Source organism: Ornithodoros turicata, chromosome 2 (assembly GCF_037126465.1).
Source record: "Ornithodoros turicata isolate Travis chromosome 2, ASM3712646v1, whole genome shotgun sequence".
Lineage (NCBI taxonomy): Eukaryota > Metazoa > Arthropoda > Arachnida > Ixodida > Argasidae > Ornithodoros > Ornithodoros turicata.
The window spans coordinates 149,136,563-149,159,036 of NC_088202.1; the positions used below are offsets into that span (position 1 = coordinate 149,136,563).

At 44.4% G+C, this 22,474-nt stretch overlaps 3 protein-coding genes across 5 annotated transcripts in view; 1 reads left to right on the plus strand and 2 right to left on the minus strand.

Annotated features, from left to right (window-relative positions):
- LOC135386384 (WD repeat-containing protein 7-like) overlaps positions 1-9,233 on the minus strand; it is a 32,580-nt gene extending 23,347 nt beyond the window's left edge. For both annotated transcript variants that reach the window (XM_064616280.1, XM_064616279.1), the window contains exons 1-13: positions 9,082-9,233; positions 8,729-8,915; positions 8,572-8,678; positions 7,024-7,102; positions 6,813-6,969; positions 6,686-6,756; positions 4,936-5,055; positions 3,795-3,940; positions 2,600-2,684; positions 2,232-2,400; positions 1,268-1,350; positions 359-512; positions 79-299 (exon numbers count right to left, since the gene is read on the minus strand). In XM_064616280.1, the coding sequence (XP_064472350.1) occupies positions 79-299; positions 359-512; positions 1,268-1,350; positions 2,232-2,400; positions 2,600-2,684; positions 3,795-3,940; positions 4,936-5,055; positions 6,686-6,756; positions 6,813-6,969; positions 7,024-7,102; positions 8,572-8,678; positions 8,729-8,890 (1,554 nt within the window). In that variant the 5' untranslated portion in view covers positions 8,891-8,915; positions 9,082-9,233. The remainder of the gene's footprint in view (positions 1-78; positions 300-358; positions 513-1,267; positions 1,351-2,231; positions 2,401-2,599; positions 2,685-3,794; positions 3,941-4,935; positions 5,056-6,685; positions 6,757-6,812; positions 6,970-7,023; positions 7,103-8,571; positions 8,679-8,728; positions 8,916-9,081) is intronic.
- Positions 9,234-9,473: 240 nt separating this feature from the next.
- On the plus strand, positions 9,474-20,010 carry LOC135386385 (large ribosomal subunit protein bL9m-like). The gene is made up of 9 exons (XM_064616281.1): positions 9,474-9,590; positions 10,688-10,784; positions 10,858-11,020; positions 12,688-12,812; positions 13,045-13,092; positions 13,638-13,739; positions 13,802-13,900; positions 14,526-14,726; positions 19,763-20,010. Exons 2-8 carry the CDS (start codon positions 10,710-10,712, stop codon positions 14,712-14,714), a joined length of 801 nt encoding a protein of 266 aa, XP_064472351.1. The 5' UTR covers positions 9,474-9,590; positions 10,688-10,709; the 3' UTR covers positions 14,715-14,726; positions 19,763-20,010.
- Positions 15,388-22,344, minus strand: LOC135386386 (riboflavin kinase-like). 2 transcript variants are annotated; one of them, XM_064616284.1, is made up of 4 exons: positions 22,112-22,344; positions 19,738-19,889; positions 16,827-16,929; positions 15,388-16,143 (listed from the first exon to the last, which is right to left on the minus strand). In XM_064616284.1, the coding sequence occupies exons 1-4, from the start codon at positions 22,227-22,229 to the stop codon at positions 16,001-16,003; spliced, it is 516 nt and encodes a 171-aa protein (XP_064472354.1). In that variant the 5' UTR covers positions 22,230-22,344; the 3' UTR covers positions 15,388-16,000. The 2 variants fall into 2 exon arrangements, with proteins under 2 accessions (XP_064472354.1, XP_064472353.1); XM_064616283.1 differs by lacking the exon at positions 22,112-22,344 and adding an exon at positions 21,227-21,332.
- Positions 22,345-22,474: the final 130 nt, after the last annotated feature.

Here is a 22,474-nt window from a genome sequence, read left to right on the forward strand (position 1 = left end):
TCCACTGAAATTGTTGTACAACGCCCCTTGCCTTATAAACAAATACAACTGTGGAGCAAGCTCATAAGAATGTCTTACACTGCAGTTGTTTGGAGGCACCAAAAGCTGCTGCACCTCTCCGGCATGCAAGCAGAAGCGATGGAGCAAAGTTCCAGTGTAGAGATCCCAGAGGCAGACAGAGAAGTCTACTCCTCCAGATACAAGATGGGCCATCTCGTAACGTGGGTGCATGTGGTGTGGGTAAAGTAGACAGGTCACCTTCCCGGAATGACCGTGCAGCACCTGATGTGTCGGCTGATCTGAATGTCTAATATCATCTTTAATCATCTATTGGCAACATGTACGTTAGGAGTCTCACCGTCGTGGTGGTGCTTCCCATAGAGCAACTGCAGCATGACAGCTTGAGTGGCGGCAACAATGATGATGCTACCATCTTCTCTCCCCACCACTAAGCGTCCCTGCAGTGGCAGGTACACGCTGGCTGTCAGCTTCAATTCTTCCACTCCTTCCTCCTAGACAAATGATGATCATGGTTAGGATTTTTATGGCTATAATGTGCCAAAACATCGTTAAAATTGTCATCAGTTATAAATAGAGTGATAAGATTAAAACCGATACATGACGCAAATTAACTCGAGTACTTGGTTGTCATAAAATGGTTCGCTTAAAATTACGGGTCATTTAAAAAACCGGTGTCTCTAACGAAATTGTAGACTCTACTGAAGGGTAAAACTGCTTCATCATCCAGTAATAGCGCTGGTGGAATGGTTGATGATTGCGATAAAACTCCTCCTGGTTTTTCTCCAGGTTCCTCAAGGTTTTCTCAATTTCTGTACTGCACTACCAAACAAATTACGTACCACATTTTCTGGTGTATATCGCGGAAGAGACGCTTTATACGTCGCAGCTTATCCCAAAAGAGCAGTTCCCAAGTAGATGTCATGTAAAGGACAAGCTTCAGTCTAAACCCAGGAGGAATGGGATGTGGTGTCAATTATCCTAAACTCACTCCCGTTGTTGAGAAGGAGTGGTGACGAGACTAACATCGCGTCCGAGATAAATGTATTAAAATGTACGTGCTTTCATTACCGTGGACACTTATGGCCGTGTATTTTCACCTCCATGGTACGCATTATAGACCAGAAAATACGGTAAACCCTGTGCAATGCGAGGACACATTAAGTAGTTGGCAATTGCCTTCAAATGCCCAACAAGCCACTCGAAGGTCTCGTTTAGCTCCAACACAATTTGCAAATATCATTCATACCATGTTGTCAAGAATTCCTGGAGGCAGTGGCTTCATCTTGTTCCATGCTTCCTGCAGGCTCATTGTGAGGGTGGGACCCAATGCTGCACGTTACACCGGAGATAAGTTTATTCAAACTTAATTCTCTTTCATTGGCCCCATCTGTACAGCCACTTGTGTAGCGCATTTTTAGAACTCGAAAATGTCGCGTACACCTAGACTAAATAAGGCCCCTAATTGGCCAATCAGTCACACTTTCAGTGGCCGTAGTCTAGGAGAAGAACCGGCTTACTTTCCGTCATCCGCGATGGACGAAACATCTACGTAGTGAAGGAGATACATGGCAATGATGGCGGCATTTGGGTTTTCTACCGTATTTTTCTGGCAACGCAGACATCTGTTCCCTACCACCACAGCTCAATGTTGTAAGGATGGATGGATGGATCACAACTAGGTCCATAAGCGTAAGCGTCTAGGCTTATTGGTTGGAATCCATGCCTCGCGGTGCTGTCCTTAAAAGTGACCAAAAAGAACAAACTGCAATGAACTGTTAACAAATTTTTTTATTCGCAACACAATGACAAATTTATAGCAGTTTTTCTTTAGATTTTTTTTTAAAGTTGAGCGCTGTGTGTTGCGTTTGTCCCAGTTTCATCACTTTTAAGCACCGCACCGTGAACTTGAATAACGTCAAAGTTTGGGTTTGTTGGTACGTATAACATAATGTATTCGAAAGCGCACTAGTTGAACACAATCACAAGATAGGTGAGGGATGAGACGTACACGAGCGCAATTGTTTGAAGGGGAGAGAAAGGTTTTATACACGACACATTGAAACCCGTTGCACCGGCTGAGAGATCCTTGGATATGCCTTCTCCTTAGCAGTCAAACATCTTGTCATTCTGTTCCACTAGGAATACATCATGCACTCTGAGGTTTTTACCCTTTTTATCGTGGATCACAACTAAGAGAAACAATTGCGGACCTAGCACTGCAGCTGCAGCTTCTTGCTTGAGCCGAGCTATGTCGGAGGCGCTCACATCGTGGATGTTCCAAAGGGCCACTCGTCCGTTGGAGTCACCTCGAAGAAGAATGCGTTGGAATCCACCACGGTTCCCTAAGTGGTAGGCCATGGCAGGTGGACACACTAGGTGCTGGACACGCGTGTCAAACAAATAATTAAATAAGCTACCAATGACACGTCACTCGAGCACCAAATATTCTACATCATTTGGTAGCTCATCCTGCGTGTCGAGAAATGTTTCTCAATGACAGTTCCTCCAAGAATACTCTCTGAGCTCAAGCCTGCATGCTTGCGCTAAACTCCACTAAATAGTAGGATAAAGTCGTTACCTCATCATCGGCAACATGCAGTTTGCAGTAGAGGAAGGGTCCAGCCTTTGAAGCCCTGTGAAAATCCTTGCTTTCGGCCACAGCACTAGGGTGACACAAGAAAACACCAGATGTGACACAACCCCGTGTGTGTGTGTGGATCTTATACGGGGTTATTTCGTACTTCCCAAACGTTGTTCACACTCTTTGGCACATGAAAGCAGCCTAGAAACAGCTGTTGCCTCAAAACCAAGGTTCATGCTGCTGCTGTGACACTATCTAGCCATTTCCATTACAATATTTGTATCCACGTAGCCAATTTACAATTCGCATTAGTAAACTCTTGGTCCTGCCGTGCTATGATAGTGAGTAAGTCGGCTAAGTCTCAAAGCTGGGTTTGAGAAATGCCACAAAGCTACAGCTAGTAAGTATTGGCAAGCAAACTAAAGCTGCATTGTCAAAGCCTACACACGCACGAAGAAAAATACCGTCGGTGAGTTCCATTGTACACTAAATACCCCCTGCGGCTTTATAACGCAGCACCAACCCATGTGACAATGAGACCATCCATTTCAACTGTGTGACATGTGTGTGTAGACTCGACAATGGTACTGCATGCAAAGAGTAGAACATTGCAATGGGTCATCGATGAGCATGCATAAACAAAAAATTTTGAACATAGTTTTCCATATACCAACCTAATTTGTTTTCCATTCAGTTTGCTAGCCAAGGAGAAACAGCTGAGTCAGTAAAAAACCCTCGAGTCAAGAAATCCGTAAGCCCAGAAAAATTCTACAGCAAATGCACAAATTGTAAAAAATATAATAAAAACAACAAAGAAATCATAAGCATAAAATGAAAAACTCACACACAAATACAAAAATTTACTGGGTTGTTTTACGACGCACACGCAACTAAGCCTATAGTGCCCTGGTGACGAGTCATTTAACTTAAAATGTACAAGGTGGGCGATGAAATATAAAGAATTTACGTTAGAGCGACAAGTATGGAGCAAAGTCAAAACTAAAGCTATTTTCAGGGTCACTTTCCAGTTTATGTTTTGCTAAGCAATCAATGTTGAGGCATTCCATTTTCTCTAATTATCCTGGATCACAATAAACAACACCCGCGCTCTCTCTAATTTGTCTCAAGTTTTGCATATCTACATATGTAAGAGCACCGTCAATAGCTCTAGTTGACACTTAGGAGATCTCACTTTGGTGGAAGTTGGAAGAGATATCCGTGGCCGCGGTCACTCCAGGCAACCACCCGATCCGAGGCAAAGAAATCTCCACCGACCCACCGTTCACCGGGACGGTTGTCCATCGTGCAGAGCAGAGAGTAGTCTGCAGCATCGTAAACCTACGACAATCGTAAAGCTCGTTTTTACAACGACACATCGCTTTGTGGAGACACCGAAAAAGAGTATCCACATCGTAATATCTCGACAGCATTATTACATCGCTTAAAGCGGTTGTGTCTCGGAGGGTCCTACGCAGTCTCGCAAGTTAATGTACGCTGGAAACCTGCACAAATCCCTAAAAATATGACACGTAGTCCTCAACCCCTTTGATTTTATACGCATGTTGCGGTCCTATAAATAATCGAATCTTTCGAACCCACCGACCGATGTTTGCTCGTTTCTTTTTCGAATTGGCGCCTCAGGAGTCCGCTGAAAGCCTCATTGACCGACGGGTGTTTTCTTGTTTCTTCGTTTACATTCCTCTCGACTGAAAGATTTCAGGCAGGAACTGTTACGTTACAAGTTTAAAAGTAATATGGTTTTGCTTTTGATTGTTGCTTTAGCTTTATGGAAATAATTCAGACTCGACAATTTATGTATTTCCTGTAGTCGATGAACAATATGTTAAATAAATTAAGAACTATATGGGTATACTTTCTCCCGAAACTAAACTATTATCTTTTTTTTCATTAAACAAATGTATCAAATTCTGCTTCAAAACACTCTCCGGTAAATGTTGTTTTTTCTCTCTTTTTGAACTCATTTTAAAGAATGAATTTGAAAGATTTGAAATTCGTAAGATTCGTGGATTCGGATTCAGATTTGGATTCGCAAAATTCTGGATTTGTCCCATCTCTAAAAGAAACTGTCATTTGCTACTGCCATGATGAGAGCTAGAGCAGCCTCATAGTAGCTCACATTGAAATGCATTTCAAACGGACTCCTGTCACGCACCTAAATTCTTTCACTTTCAATCACTTTCAAAAAACTTTCAATCAATGTCAGTCTACTAAACATGATATGACCAGAACGAAAAATACAGAAAGTGCTCCCTTTCTTGCGGGCAACATGCTTTATATTGGATGGCTTTAGAGTATCCCATGGAAACACTAACCTGCCAGTACTTTGCACAGACGACCAGTAATGTGCGCTGATTGAAGGTGCAGCACGTCAAGCGCAGCGCGTTGAGGCAGCGGATCGGCTTCGACTCCACTTCGTACACTTGATCTGTGCCCTGCAGCAAATGTACGCACTTTAAGGCTGCCCAAATAGCCATTTTTAGTTTACAGCGCAATCCCGTTAATTCCAACTTGCAGACGATTCCAAATGACATCCCGTAAAAGTACTAATGAGCTTTCGAATACACGGTTTAGGTATTTGAACGAGGTTGCTGGTCTCTGCTCCAGTCCGCATGTCAGAGACACGTTTACTCATTACTTACAGCGATACTTGTGCGTGGAAATGAGACAAGTGGCACAGAATAATGCTGCTTACTTGCGATTGGCAAAGCAAGTAAGCCTAACTGTTTTTAAGAGGACTTCTCGACGACTCCACAGACACGAATCGTGTCAGATACTTTCTTGGACTGGTTCACAATCGGGTTGGGTTCAACATTGCAAACGACGTTGATAGAGTTGCAGCTGAAGAAACAAACGCAAACATGCATAACATTCTTCCTCCAGTTGTTTCGATGCTTGCCCGTAGATAAATATTTTGGAGCAAGCATGGGCCTCTTGTGACCACGAACGTGCAGCGAGGGTTAGTGAGCCACGACATGTCTGCAGCTAGTATGCAAATGCCAGCGCCTCATTCAGAACGACTTTGGCCCCGTTAGTGCTGGAATTAACGCTGGATTGCCCTGTATATCGAAATGGAACGTATACAGAGCGTGCACGGACAGATATACAATGCATTTATGTGCGAAAAAAGTGCTTACTTTGTTACTTTACCGTTACTATACCATCTCCGCAGGCGTTTTGTGCTCCTTTACGACTGCACTTTTGGAATAATGCCAATACACGATTTATGTATACGTCTGTGGTTTGGAAGAGACACTGCTCCGATAAAGAAAAACTAATTTCATACGCAATTAGGAATTGGATTCGAATATGCAAATATTTGCATAGCCCTAATGCACTTGACGATGAAAGATGGAAGTCACTGAAAAGAAAGGTTAGCCAGCTGTTGGACTCGAACCCACATCTTCTGGATTACCGGTCCAGGGCTCCACCAATTGAGCTAAGCTAACGCACCTCCCCAGCAAGGGCACGTCATCCCAACAGTTGCCGCTTGCGTCGATCCCGTCGTATGATTGTGTGTATGAGTGAGAAAAATGTAAGAGTGAAAGGAGGATGAGTGGGAGAGAGTGGCTGGTTTGTCCCTTCAGATGACGCGCCCTTGGAAGTCGCTGGGTAGGTGTGCTATTAGCTTTGCTCAATTGGTAAGAGCACAGGACTGGTAATCCAGAAGATGTGGGTTCGAGTCCTACAGCTGGCTAACCTTTTCAGTGACTTCCATCTTTCATCGTTAATTTCTTAGGCAATTTGAGGTTTTGTACTATTTGTCCTTTCTTGTTGTTCCAGCCTCGGAACATCAGTTCTCTCAGGTCTAATGCACTTGATTGGGTGGACCCTTGTTGTGACGTCTCCTATTAGATCCCTTCCTATCAATTTACTGCAAATGTTTTACCCAAACAAATTAGACACTAGACAAGTGGAGAAAACCCACGAGTGCCATGCAAAGGAGGGCTTCGATTTCTCAGTGCGCGGTCCAAAGAGTGTCAAGGTCGGCACAAACGAAGCCATCTAAACTATTCACTTACGACAACAATGGGGATTTCTTGAAGTTGTCTCTGCTCGTCTTACCTGCATTTCATCTAGGTTGATTTTCCACACTTTGACAGTACCAGACACTGAAAGCCCAAATACGGTGTCATCTGAAATATACGAGGATATAAGATTCAATGGTTCTGGTAAACGAGAGAGGATGTACCATTGGAGAGACGCACGACATGCATGGCACTGATCCAGTCGGGGCTGACGCGTGATGTCAACGTCAATGTCACCGTGAGCGTCATCACGTCCAACACGAGGACTTCCGCGTAGTAGCCGTTGCAAAACAGGTGCGTCGTCTCGTTCAATATGTACGACTAAAATACGACGTTACAATGTTGCGTAAACTTGACCGCTAATGTTTGGGATACCTGAATGTTGGTATGCACGTAGGGCAGCTTGGTGTTCTCCAAACAACGGCCATCCGACAAGTCCCACAGGGACATCTCCCTAAGGATCAACACAGTGGGTTATATGAATGACATCTAGGCCTAAAGCCTTCATCATTATGTTCCAGCGCAACACAGAAAAACTGTGACCACGAGCCAACCAAGAGCCAACCAAGAGGGTTTCCGTGGCTACGTATAGGACTCCTTTACTCTAGGTGGTGTTTGCAACGTCCCTTAAATGGGCTCATGCTACACTATATATAGGGATAAAAATAATTTTTTCACATTTTTAAAAGATACCTGGACAAACAGTGTGACAGAAAATACGAAGGCAAGCGAGCAACATATCCTCGAGTTTGATAGGACGGGACCAGTGGCGTAGCCATGGGCTGACCCACGCAAATCGGAGGAGGGAGGACCAGTGTGACAATCAAGAAAGTTCTTGCAGTTCCTAAGCAGCACTCTTGAACGGTTTTCAAAGTACGAGTTTTTCAAAATACTTCCAATCTCGTGGCACGACCTCACTGGTTGACAGAATACACGTAGGATCCCGGGTTGTCGGATTTATCCGAAAAAATCAGAAAAACGCACTGGGGTAAAATTTTAAGAGATTCGGATTAATCCGAAGAACTCCGCTTGGCGGGTGTTTTTCCTGATAACCGGATTATTGTTCTTGGCCTCCTTTTATGTCCTGGGTTTCTTCTGACCTGGGACACCGTCGCCACCGCAACGTAATAATGGTTTCTGTGACCTACCGTTTTCTTTATAGCCCGGGGTTTTTTGTCCAGTCCGATTTCTTTGTCCGACACATGACCTAAGCACTAAAATAAGCATCGAACCAAGGTCATACGGAGTGGTCTCTTGGAAAGGGCAACTAGTTGCAGTGCTGACGACAAGATGGGACGCGAGCGAAAGGTGCCCTGCGACTACATCAAGGAGTACCCCGATTTCGAGGAGTTCACATCATCCCACGATGGCGATGCAGAGGCTGTCGTATGTAAGTACTGCCACATAACACTGAGCGCTGCACACGGAAAGGGTGCATTGAGAATTGCGGAACGCTTCAGTGTGCGTCGCACGAAATGTATCGTTAAGCTTTAGTATTAAAGCAATAAATGTGAGAACTGCGTGTTCGCTGCACAACTGTGCGTGCATCATCAAGTTTTCTCCGCATTTCGGATATTAACCGAGCTGTAAATCATTCACTCCGAAAAACTCTGTTTTTTGAAAAAACAATAAACTCTGAAAAACATCCTCCGGTAATGCCTAGAAAAAAATTCCGAAAACCAGGGACCATATCTACATGTAATCCCATTGTGAATGTTCAGATCAATTATTTTAGATGTTCATCTCTCACCTTGTAGAGTGCACAAGTGTGCAGTGTTGGCACACCCAGGATTAGTGTTTTTTGTGTTATTGAGCCACACACAAACCTTCTTGGAGGTCTGGCTATGCCACTGGACGGGTAACTCAAGGATATGGCTCGTACAGTGACAGCCTCGAAAAGCCGAAAGACAAGAAAGGGCGTACCCAGCCTCGGAGCTGCTGACGAGCAAGGAACTGTCACCGGAGAGCGCTCCGCTCGAAAGACACAGTACCGGGGCAGTGTGGCCGAACAACATACTTCGAGGTACGATCTGAAACATCGTGTCATTCGTAGTTTGGGGTCGCTAAAATGTTCACGTACCGTTTTGTTGTTGACGATGTCCCAGACGCAGATCTGTCCATCGTTGCATCCAGATACAACAGTCTTTTGATCTCTCGTTATGAAAATTGATGACATGCAATGAGTTGGAGCCAGCTTGCCCCATAATGTCATGGGAAGCACAAGCTGACTCGACATCGCCATGTTCCTTTACTTTGCAGACAATATTCTGCAAAAGAAATGCTCCTTAAACGCGGTGTCCATTGGTTGCTTACGATGTTTATATTGGTTCCGACCTGTGAGCTAAGACACAGACGTCGTATTTTTGCAAGCAAGGCTCTACGTACAAGCATACCCTCATGCGGAGGCCGATTTGCAAAAAACTGTGTTCTCACCAAGGACACATTATTCCTCGTGAAAGTAGCCAGTTGAAATATTTCAAAACTGCAAACCAAGACACAAATACGAAAAGTCGCACTGCTGCAGCTGCGGGATCATGGGGAGCTCGCGATGACGGCGGACGACGCGATCAGTCGATCACAGATTGTCCGACTCCGACCGCAGTGCCGTATGCAGAAGTATGAACCTATGAACCTTGTTCACCATAGTAAGGTAAATTCGGAATCTAAAAATACGTATTGCTAGACAAAAAAAAAGCGCGTGTGACGGTTAACATACATCATTAAGAGAAAAGTTTAGTTATTTTGCCTCTAGTACTCTCAGTGCTCTAAAGACAGGTGCCCCACGCTTATCGGCATGTGCGGATTCTTTCGTGCTTCACTCTGGCTACTGCTGGCTACTAACTTTGGCCAGTGCATCGTGCAGTGCATTAGCTTGAAGAGCTTGAATCTCGATCGTGAAGTTATTAAACTGTGATCAAACGTAACTCAACATCGTCGCGCATGTAAGTTATATAACAACACATTTTCGACGTCGTTTGATTCGAACACAGGATTGATTAGCAGGCAAGCAAGTTAGTGAGACGGACTTGTAGGCAATGTACGAGGAGCAGCTGAAAAATTATCGGCCCGACAAAGAAGGACGCGGCCTAGAGTCAAACCTTTATTACAATTCTAGGATATATGTTCGCCTCCAACTTCAACGCACATCGTTCCTGGGGCTTTTTTAACCCTCGATAAAAGAAATCCGACATCAGCTGCTCTCCGTAATATCCATGTGAGGGGGCAAGATACTGCGAGTACGGTGTATTCAAATCTCAAGTTGTTTAGAACCTGCATCATCTTTGTGCATTGCCTGCTTGCGAGCCGGTGCCTTTCGAGGCCTCCTTTAACCGGCAGAGCAAGCTACAGTAGTATTCACCCTTCTAGGGATAGTCGCTCATCAAAACACCTTCCTTGTCCGAGAAATCTGTGGCCGCTGATCGGAGAACCCGAGTGCCACCAATCCACAGACTATTGTTTTCTCTCAGGATCATAGTGATACAACCATGTTTCATCAACTGTAATAAGTCTCCTAAAAAAAGCGCCACCAGCACGCTCAAAGTGCTGTAAGATCAAATTGGAATAATCCATTCAGTATTGTTTCTCATTGGCATTCAAACACTTTTGTCACCCACTTGGCTGACAGCTTCCGCAAACCCAATGTGTTCCTTGCCAAAGGTCTACGCAATTGTTTCAGCTGAGATTTGCCCATCCGCTAAAATGAGATGATGAACACAATCAACACTTTTGGGTGTTAACACCAGCGGAGGTCTCCCCCTGCTCTTCCTGCGTCTGCGGTGTCAATATCCCCACACCACTTCTTCACTGCAGAGTACGGTGGGCACCCATTGCTACGTTTGCATCATGCACGAACGGGAGCTTAATGACATCCTAAAGTTGGACCTTCCAAAAAATTTCATGCCTGTGGTAGACATGGTTCTGCTGATATCTGGGTTATGCCTTCAACAAAGCAAAGCTATATGTTGCCTTTGAATCACTCGATTGTCCAGTTTAAAAAGGACATAAACAACACGCTACCAATTTCTCTATTTGTATATAGGTTTGGGTAGCCAGCAATAACGATGCTAAAGAACTTGCAGCCGATTACGAGGACGCTGCTAACGAAGCTGCATCCAGTGCAACGTGGGCAAGCGAGAGTAAGAAGAATAACGGGCACAAATTATTTTGTCTTTAGATTGGTTTAGCTTTACACATTTCTTTGGATTTCAGACGACAGTGATCGTGAAGCGTAAGTTTCCAGTGGAACTTACAAAGCTGACCGACAAACATTCCAGGCCACTGAGAAAGAGACATTATGTTTACGAATACGATGAGATCACGGAACAGAAGAAGAAGGAAAACATTGATGTCATCCTGACTCGGCACGTTGATGGTGAGGATGGATGGATGGGTTCCTTTTGTATCGGCTGCCACCTTGCCCGAATATCGGTCCCCCTCTTCACTCATTTAGGGGTGTGCGAATCCGAAGGAAGTTGCACTACTGAAATTTTAGACATAAAGGACATAAACAAAATACAGAAACCGACACTGAAGATTTTTGTTTAAGTTTAATTTGTACAAGCTTTCGCGTGGAGGTCCACGCTTCCTCAGGTACAAAGTGAAGTGGTGACACACATAAGTATATATAGTATAGACACTGCTGTACAAAGAAAGGGAAGAGGAAAGGAGATATGGTGCCACATGTCTGTGTACAATGAATAGCTGGGCAGACGGATAAGTGACCTCTAACCGTTTAAGAACAGTAAAAGGTGTTGTTGTGAACAAAAAGGCTCGCCAACCCAGTTTCGCTAAAGGACATAAAGGCATAAAGGACATCTTTAAGACACCCTTCTTGTTCGTGGGCTGTAGTCATTATTCGAGAGTCCTAACTTTTTAAAGGCAACCTCACAGACATCAAATCAAAGTTTCTCGTCGGCGTGGGAGGGGCGCCACCACTTCTCAAACTAAACATTGTCCCGCCTGTGTTGGTCCTGCAGCAAGGGCAATTTCGTAAAGCCGGCTTCACTTCATGCACGGAAGCATCAGGTGAAGCCCACTTTCGGGTTGTGCCGTTCATATTCGTGGAATAGTCGAATATTGGACATTCGATTCGCGAATCGAATAGTTCGAGCGTTTGATATTCGATTCGAATTCGAGAACTGGAATATTCGCACACCCCTACTCACTTTCTATTTTCTTACGTCATTAACCATGTATTCACACGATCGACATTCCCCCAGAAACGGAAGATGCAAAAAGCGTTGTAGCTTTCTGCTGTCACGTGAATGCGAGCGCTGAACGTCGTGTCTTCACGTATACACTGCTAAACGTGAGGAATATCCTACCACACAGCCACAAAATATTCCGTAGCAGACGACAGGAATACACACTGACGGTGTCGTCTGCTAAATGCGCAGCACGCCACTCCCGGTAGTCCGCACCGTGTGAATGCTCAACATAGCACGGGAAGGAACTTGGGCTATGTGAGCAGTGTTTTCGATTTCTCTTCCGTTAGAACATTCCGTGGGGATGTCGCTCGTGCGAATATGCGGTAAATGTGGAGTTGATTTTCCCTCTTATCTGTCTATGCCCTTTTAGTGCCTTATATTCCACGTTCCCCCTCACACATTTCAAATTTTCCTAATTTACAATTAAATTTTCCTAGTTTCCTGAGTCGTAGTCTGCAGCATACTCGTCCTCACCTCTGAGAGCTGCTCATGAATTAATGAAAAGTCCCCGATATTTTTCTTCCTCTCCCCATATATTTCCAGTCTTGGCTTCCCTGTTTTTGTTCACCTCTTATTTGGTACATGCGAGGTACTTAGTTGAGAGACACACGTATCCTTCTCACACAAGTCTCATCCCATAGTTTTCTGACCCTTTTCTCGTACCGTATTTTACTTACTGCCTCTCGGCCTTCAAATGTCGACCGTCTCCCCAACACAGGACAACATCGGGAGCTCTGCTGTGTGCTTCCAGGGCTAGACTGTTGAGTCCCGGTGGAATGCTACCCCTACTACCCCATACTTGCGGTCTTACTTAACAGAGTTCCCTCTGCAGGTAAAGGGGACAAGTGGGACATAATTTCGGTACCTTCCTACTACGCCTATTTCAACCTCATCTTGCCCGGGTATGCCATGTATGCATCCCCCGAGAACCTGGAGCTGCGTGAAAAGCACAAGCAGGTACGTATCATAAGTGGAGTCGAATGCAACGTGAAAACACAATGTGTGAAATGCGTAGTGTTCCGATTGCCCTTGCCTATCTATGTGAAATGGAAGTAATGAGGAAGGGCCTCCTATTAGTTTTGTCTTTTACTTCGTAGCGTGTGTCTAGATTTGTTTTTTAGGGTAGGTGCTTATTTTTGACATCTTTCGGAGATCCTCGAGCGCACGTATATATGTATGTGTCTTCCAGGAAAAGGTCGAGGCAGGCCCCACTTTCAGCTCCCCATATGCCTCTTTGGTGAGCTAGCTTTATTAGTAGGGAGTGACTTCTTCGGGTTAAACCCAATTCCGCCCCAGTTATTCGCCCTCCCCTTGAACTGACCTCTGACCAATTCGGGTTAAACCAGATTTCTTCCCGAATTCCAGTCACTATGAAATCCTCGAGTGACGTTTCCACTGCAGATGAACAGAGGTCGCAACGTGTAACACATGGAAGAACGGGTCACTTACTTTCCAAGCAATACACCCAGGTGTGTCAACACTGTCTATGCCTTCGGGGATTACCGCTGGAAGGTCACAAGCTTGCAAAAAAAACAACAACAACAACAAAAGAACAAAAAAGAGAGAGATTAGGAAAGGTCTTAATAGACAAGAGGAGAAACCAAAACACCCGAAGGCACCATCATCACCCAGTTTCTCCCCGAATTACAGATTTAAAAATAGCGCCCGATTTCCCCCCCCCCCCCCCCCCGAATCTGAGAAAGGCATTTAACCCAGAAAAGGTCACTCCCTATTTATTAGGTGAGCTCGAAATATATTTCCCAACGCACATTTTCTCTGCAGACCATTCGCTTGATGGAGACACGCACGTACAACCTTTCCATGAACAGGGATCTCCCGTGGACCGTGGAACCCTGGCACGTCAGAGTGGCTCTCAGAAAAACGGTAAGTAAGTAAGAACCAGGGGCTTCAAGTTGTGGAAAAATCACAGTCTGGTACAATGTCAGGGCGTAGTGGTACGCGACGAGAGTGTCCTCCTGCCAGAAACTCCCATCGTGGGACCTGATCCTTCCATGCAGGGCAAGGTCTTTGCCCTCAATATCTTGGCAAGTTTTTTCACTCGCTTGTCTTCTCCTCGTCCGCTTAAACGATTTTCTCGTGCAACGTAATTGACGCGTGCTGACCACAACCTACTAGATTATAACGACCGAGTCATAATCAGCAACCCCTGTGAGGAGCCCGTCCGCACGATCCGCTAGGGGCGCAACTCATCAGCACGCGAGATCTGCATCACGATTGGACGATGGAAATTTGAATTCTGAACGCGCAGAAGCGTACGTACGACTACCGTAGCAGACGACAGCAATAGCTCCTATGAAAACGCGTAGAATGACGACGACAATCAACCTCAGAATGAAACATCCGTGGAATATCCACCGCTTGTACAGAAGTACTAAGGTAAGCTGAAGTATAAAGTATTGTAGAAGTTGAGGAAGCAATAACTTTGACGATGAGTAGCGCCACCGCTACCTTCCAAAAATGTGGCGCTGGGAAGGGGTGTCTATAACATGGTTGTTATAATCTAGTAGGTCATGGTGTTGATGCAAGTTTACATTCACATGAGGGGAGCTCCCCCAAATTTTTGGTAGTTTCGATGCGAAGACACTTCCTTGAGCATTTCTGCAGATTTTCCTTCTTGCATGTCCCAAGAGAGGAGCCATTTCATTTCAGATAAACGGCAGGGACAAGGCCCACGTGCTCATGAGGATCAACCTCACCCACAAAGACTACAAGAACGACCCTCGCGTTCCGTACTACGAGAGTCCAGTCGAAGCGTTGCTGCCGGAGCAGGAGCAACTAGTCAAGGAACTGGTCGCTACCAGACAGCCTGCAACGGCTGCATTGTTAGAAAATCTCTAGTTGTTACTAAAAGTTAGTGCAAGTTTATTCCTAGTTTTCTTTCTTTGACTTTGTGGTTCATAGCGTGTATTGTGGACGCGCAATGCCAATAAATAGGTCCCAACTTTTTCGGGTGTAATCGGGTTGAACTGAACCTGATTCAACCTAATTCTGATTGAATCTTTGGTTTACTCATCATAATACACGACACAGCGCATCTGTATTTAGTCTATGCATCTAAGAGGCGGCAGGGTCTCTCTCTCTCGACAGTTTGTATTAACATATTTATGCAGTTACAACACAGTTTCCAAAGTTGTGTGTTAGTTGCAACTCACCTGGTCCAGCAGTTCTTGGGGAATACCAGGTTAAACAGTTTTTCCCGATTTGAATCTGGAAGTGAATATCCTGCATAATCGGGTATAACCCTAAAAAGTCAGGCCCTAGTTATAAAGCACGTTTCACTTCACTCAAATCTAGCGATTGTGGGTAAGGTGGTGTTTCTGTGGACATCCCCCGTTTTTATGTAGCAACGAAAGAAATCAAAACTACTCTGTTGCTCTGAAATGCTAACCTCGGAATTATGGTAACATCCAATGTGTGCTTTAGATGACTCTGTATAACCTCGGAGGAAAAAACTTTGAAACAAAAGTACCTTTCAAAATCCCATTGGTTTTCATTCATTAGATACAAGAGAGAAAAATAAACTTTTTTAATAGAAAGCTCGACATACAATGAACAGCCAAACTGTCAGATCTTAAACACGCTCACCAAAATAAGTAATTAAATAAATAATTATCCTAAGTTTAATGCTGTCTATTCTCGTTAACAATGTGCCCAACATTATAAGATGTGCTTAGCGATAAAACATTGGTGCAGTATTATTAAATGTCCCAACTGCTTCGTAATCTCATAAGTGGGGTGAAATGCAGGTGTTACGCACATCCTAACTGCTGTTTTCATTCCACAAGCAAGGGAGGCACACAAATAGTAAGACCACAATTCCCGCAAGTTTCGCTCGTAACGCAAACTTTCGAATATAATACAGCAGCACGCCACTGCAGCGGAGTATATGCGCGTACAGTTTCTGGAGTAGAATGCAGATCTTGCCCAAAAAGCCGCAGCTTTTTATAGATTTTGTTTTTAATTAGTCCTCCATACCACCCAGAAGGTAGAAACAATAGTTTCTAGTAGCACGCACATAAACGGAATGTGAACCAATGTTGCCACAGATCACTTTGCTCATATCCAATGTGCTGACGAGGGAATCACAGAGAGCAGGAGGAACTTGCATCCTACACAGGCCAGCATCATGCACTGCGGACAAGCGGGGCACCACCACTCAATTGCTCCGCGCTGAAGAATGGGTGACTCTTGTACTGCTGGAATTGTGTTCCGCTGAGGGCCGAATCTGCATCTGCGATGTCCTTCTTTATTGCGGCGACCAGGTCGTCTGCCAAGTATTAGTAGATATGGAGTAAACTGAAGTGGCAGTAGCACTCTCAAATAAATGTATTATAGCTGTGGCGATGAACAGTTAGAACGCAACAAAATTTATGCCATTAAAATGTTATATAAAACACTGTTCACGTCAAGTGTGTTTTTCATTTTCAGTAGCATACACTCATTGGTAGTTAATCCAAGGTCATGCTGAAGTATGCTGTCTGAGGTTTTCCGGCACTTTCCAGACTAATGTCTGTTCAGTTCCCACAAACACTTCCACTCGGAACCAAAACAAGGACCCGCGACGACGACGACAGAAATGCTCGTTTTTGTTGACTGTGTCGTGGCAGCGTTAAAGGCCCTTCACAATCACCCAAATTGAGGACTCGCTAAAATGCCTTTGAGAGATAGTCACCCTGAGCAACATTATTTGATGACATTGAATAAAACAAAAAATAAATGAATTGAAATTGGGATTCTATAAAGGATGCTCGTTGTATAAAAATGTTCCATATTTTTAATGCAAAAAAACAAAGTAGTTACGAAGGAATTCCAAGATTTTATAAGCTTATATAACGTAATATTTAGGCAACCCGTATCCTTCCCCTACTAATGTTCTCATAACAAAGTTCTTGCAGAGAACGTAGCTTTTTCTTCATTATGACCCACATGTTCAATGCGGAATTCACGTACCCACTGATGCAAAGTTTTTCTCAGCTCGTAGATATCCCAGGACGGCAACTCTTAGCACAGAACCGTAGAAGTCATCATCAAAGTGGTGCATGATGTGGGCCTCCTGGAACAGAGAACAAAATTAGGCGTAACACAATGTGGCAGAGGAAGACATCAGTTCTTAGTACAGCTTTGCCCAACTGCGGAGCAAGAGGGACACTGCCCTAGCTGCTCTAATTGGAATTCTCGGGGGAGAACGTTGAGCATTACTGGGGTGCCCGTCTGAGAGCTGGCTCTCCACTTCAAACGGGCGATGAGTTTTTTTTATTGGCGCATACGGACGAATAGATTAATACGGCACATACCGTGTATTCACGCGAACGAAGATGCGAAAGATGTCGTAGCTTTCTGCTGTCACGTGGGCGCTCAGCGTCGTCTCTTCTCGTACACTGCTAATCATGGGGAATATCCTGCGCCCCAGCCACAAGACATTCCGTAGCAGACGACAGGAAAAGACGCTGACGGCGTCGTCTGCTAAATGCTCAGTACGCCACTCCCGGTATTCCGCACCGTGTGAATGCTCAACACAACACGGGACAGAACTTAGTCTCTGTAAGCAGTGCTTTTGCTTTTTCTTCCGCTAGAATTTTTCGCGAGGATGTCGCTCGTGTGAATACACGGATAGTAGAAGATTTTATCGACGCATCGCTTCAGCCTGTTTGTAGTGATTACGCGAGCTTGTGCCACCCGATATCACTGTGAAGCGACATTGGTCGCCTCAAAACTGTCATCTTCTTGCTATTAGCTGCGAGGGAAAGTCTCTGTGCATCCAAATGCTACTCTTTACAATAAACGCGGATGATTTCACGCGTATAATACTCGTTTTATTCTCGAAGCATCACGTAAGTGATGATGAACTGTGAATTATCCATTCCATATCCATTCCACCATACCATCTGCTCTCACTGAACACTTGCAGCGTTTATACTATGTTTATCACGCTAAATGTTTCCGTTAGTCCCTGACAGAAGTTCCTCGGAGACGAGGCTACGCAGAACGTCGAAAAGCTAATGCGTATAGCGCGATACAACATGGCGCAGAACGTGGTGCTTTAAGGAACAATCACGCAATCCCACTTATTATTGTTCCATCGCTTTCATTCCAACCAATATGACGCCCCTGTATGCCGTACTGGTGTCACTCTTCTTAACATGGCTGCTAATGCGGACTATTACTGAGCTCATGCCGGAGATTTGGATCACCCACAGTAATCCCCAAAACAGGCTGGAATGATGCTTAAATAACAATTATCCAAGTAACAGTCAGCGCCCGTTCGAAACGGAGAGACCGGCACGGAGTTGACTGTCTGCATGTTCTAAAAATGCATCAACTAGGAATGTGCAACCGAATCCGCGAATCCTAGGTAGGGATTAGAGATTCACGAATCCTAGTGCCCAAAACGGCGAATCGAAGCTTTCGAATCCACCAACCACGTTTTGTTTGTTTCTCTTTCAAATGAGCGACTCCGGAGTCAGCCAAAAGCCTCACTGGCCAACAGCTGTTTTCTTGATTTATTTGTTTACGCTGCTCTGGACTGAGAGAGCTGAGGCAGGAACTGTCACATTACAAGTTCAAAAATACCTAACCTGGTTTTGCTTTTGATTGTTGCTTAGTTTTGTGGAAATAATTCAGACTAGGGAATCTATGCATTTCTTGTAGTCCATGAACAACACGTTAAATAAATTACGTTTAAGAACACCTATGTGGGTGTATTTTCTCCTGAAACTGAAGTGTAATTTAGTTTGTTTTTCATTCAACGAAGGCATCATATTCTGCTTCAAAACAGTTTTCACTACAAGTGTTTTTCCCTGGCTTTTTAAACTCTTTTCGAAGAAAGGATTCGAAAGATTCGAGATTCATCCCATCTCTAGTGTCAACACACGCACTATATAATTACACACTTGGCGAGTATTGTGCGCACGTCTGCAGATGCCAGCTTTTTCCCCCTTCATCTTGGATTCTATTGGACTATTTTAGGACACACGCTAAAAACTTAGTTGGGCAATAGCTGCGCTTTTTCAGCGTAAAGAATCTTTGAGATTTCCTCCAAACAGTCAAAAAGAAGAGTGTGAAATCCCTCCACATGTGAGAAGACGGTGGCTACTTCGGTCAAATGACATTACTACCAGCAAACAAAGACCAACTCATCGTGCAAATTCAGGGAAATTGGCCTCGTGAGGGAAATGTTTCGTCCATGATACCCTATGTAATGTTAGGATTATACTTTGGGAGTGACTTTTTCGGGTTAAACCCGATTCCGCCAGGTATTCCCCCCCCCCCCCCCCCCAAACTGACCTCCGACCAATTCGGGTTAAACCCAATTTCTCCCCGAATTCCAGTCACAATGAAATCCTCGAGTGACGTTTCCACTGAAGACAAACAAAGGTCGTCACGTGTAACACATGGAAGAATGGGTCACTTACGTTCTCAGCAATACACCCATGTGTGTCTACACTGTCTATGCCTTCGGGGATTGCCGCTAGAAGGTCACAATCCCCCCCCCCCAAAAAAAAAGAGATTAAGAAAGGACTTAATAGACAAGAGGAGAAACAAAAACACCCGATAACACCTGAAGGCACCTTCATCACCCGGTTTCTGCCCGAATTACAGATTTCAAAATAGAGTGAGATTTTTACCCCCGGATCTGAGAAAGGCAGTTAATCCGAAAAAGTCACTCCCTAATTATACTATCCAGGGGAGGATCCAGGATTTTTCTGAGGAGGTGGTCCAGCCACGGACAGCACGCTGGATATGCGACATAGGGTCAATTAAACGCTCTGTCGAGACAGAATTTAAGGAGGGGGTCAGGACATTTATGACCCTGCCCCTTCTAGACCAGATTCTCAAACTTCCTTCTAAGAATCCATCTCACCATGGATTTTTTCTCATTCTTATAGTAAGGATTCCACCCAACGCTCATCACCATCCGATGGACTGGTCCGTCGTCCACAGCCGCCCAGCCATAATAGACACCACACTTTAAGTCCTCTGGAAGATGCTCCACGAGATCTGCGGGAAAGTTTGCTGGAGAGAAAAATGTGTTACTTAATGGTAGAACGACGCTTAACAGTAAAAAAATATGCATCATTCACAAAACTTCTTTACTTCTAAACTAATTTACGAATAAAATTTACGAGTTAGTTATTACAAAATGACGCGTTTTTGAAGTAACAGTAAAAGGGGCAATAAAGATGCACGCACAAAACATTAGTGTGGGGGTAACTCGTTACTGTAACTAAGCAACTTTTTTCGGTATACCTTTTAACCTAGCCCGTCGCTTGTGAGCTCCAATAACTTCTTTGGGAACTCATTCATTGTTTAGATAACTTGGTCAAAGTAACTTGGAGGAAGTTCCAAGCTCCCTTTGTTTGATTCTCATCTACAAACATCACATCGCACGTGCACAATGTGTCAGACACCCTTGTTGTTACATGGTGAATGTTACAAATTCTGCTTTGGCTGTAAGTAAGGAAGCTAGGGTGATGATCATCGTAGGGACGAGCAGTGTATATATAATTAGGGAGTGACTTATTCGGGATAAAAATGCCTTTCTCAGATTCTGGGGGTAAAAATCTGGCGAGACGTTTAAATCTGTAATTTGGGGGAAAATCTGGCGATAATTGTGCCTTTGTGTGTTTTTGTTTCTGCTCTTGTTTATTTAGTCTTTTTCTAATCTCTCTTTCTTTTTTTTTGCGGGATCGTGATTTTCCTTCGGTAATCCCCGAAGGCATAGACAATATTGACACACATGGGTGTATTGCTGGGAACGTAAGTGACCCATTCTTCCATGTGTTACACGTAGCGACCTCTGATCGTCTTCAGTGGAAACGTCACTTGAGGATTTCATAGTGACTGGAATTCGGGGAGAAATCGGGTTTAACCCAAATTGGTCAGAGGTCAGTTCGGGGGGGAATAACCAGGCAGAATCGGGTTTAACCCGAAGATGTCACTCCCTATTTATAATGCAGATGGCACTGTGTGGCAAGATCAAGACTTGGTGCGGTTCTATGACATGTGCGTAAACCCAAATGAAACCTAAATTTCCTTATGAACCTCATTACATAATCGAGTCACGAAATCTCTCCTTAAAGAAAGGTAGACATTAGTCATACCAGATAATGATATAGTCTTCGGGTATTATTATAAAACGTGTTATACCACCCATTGAAAGAACCAGACCTGAATTAACTATAGAAAGGCGAATTAAAAAGTGTGTATTAGGCATAAGAAGTAACGCGAAGGTAACTCCTTAACGATACAAGAAGGATGTCACTGAAAAGGTTAGCCAGCTGTATGATTCCAACCCACACCATCTTAATTACCGGTCCAAGGCTCTTACCAATTGAGCTAAGTTAACCCACCTCTCCAGCGACTTATAAGGGTGCATCGTTTAAAGGGACAAACACACATACATTCACATGACAAGGTGATGCAAGTGGCATTGTTGAACATGATGGGAATTGATGCTCTGAGGCTGGAACACATAGAAAGGACATGTCCTTTCTATGTGTTCCAGCCTCAGAACATCAATTGCGATCATGGGTAACTCGTGACTTCTGCAGAATCTTGAAACTTCAACTTCATTTTCATTACTTGTAACTTCGTAGGGAACTTGGTAACATTTTCTGCACAGTAACTTAACTGGTAAAGGGTGCATAATGTAAAAAACCCCTAGCCATTTTTTCATGGTAAAGGGTTCTTTTTATCGCGCAACTTCCCTACCTCTGCTAACATCCCTTAAAATAAGGAATTTTCGTGGCAAGAAGATGTACTCTATGCGTGCACAGGACGAATCAGCAGGATTCACGTGTCACTAAAAAACGTCGCCGATCTACGACACTATTGCGCACCTGCTGTGCGCTGACCACCACGCACGACGCACAGTGAGGAACAGTAGGTCACGGCGTTTCCTCGTGGTGCAACAAGAAATCTGCGCAACATTCTGAATACGGTGTAGGGGAGTTGGAATCCTCATCTACTAAGCGCATTTTTCCTTTTTCTTTCTTGCGGGTGCTGGGGTGAATGCAATGATTATGTGTATATCGGCTGTGTTTACAAATCACAAAGCCTGTTTCACTTCACAAACGAATGTATTGACGCAGTCTAAGTCGAGTCATCAGCTTTGGAAATGAATCAACAGCTTCAGAATAGTTCCCAACTCGATACAAGAGACGTCTGCGCAATATGAATCGTAATGAAATATCCACGTACAAAGGTTGCCGCGGTAAGTTGCTTGAGGAACTTACCAGTTGGAATGCCGAGTTGTTTGCTCCCTCGTCCGAAACCTTTTACCACAGTACCTCGCAGAAACAACGGCAAACATTTGATGCCGCTGGAAGACAGCTTGGACGGAAACACCGGCATGCCTTGTCGCGGCACTCACAAACTCCCCAAGACCGCACAACTCCACCACTCCGCGTATTCTCCGAAACCAATCAAAGTGCGCTCGCTTTCCACCTTTTCTCTGCTTCTCTCGCATTTTCCCCTTTTCCCCCTTGTTGACGTTTCTTGCGGTCACCACTTGGAGCGCTCGTTCAGCTAGGTGGCCAGGTGGCTAAGTGACTAATAGGATTTTATTAGATACTAAATTCAAGAAATACCAAATACTG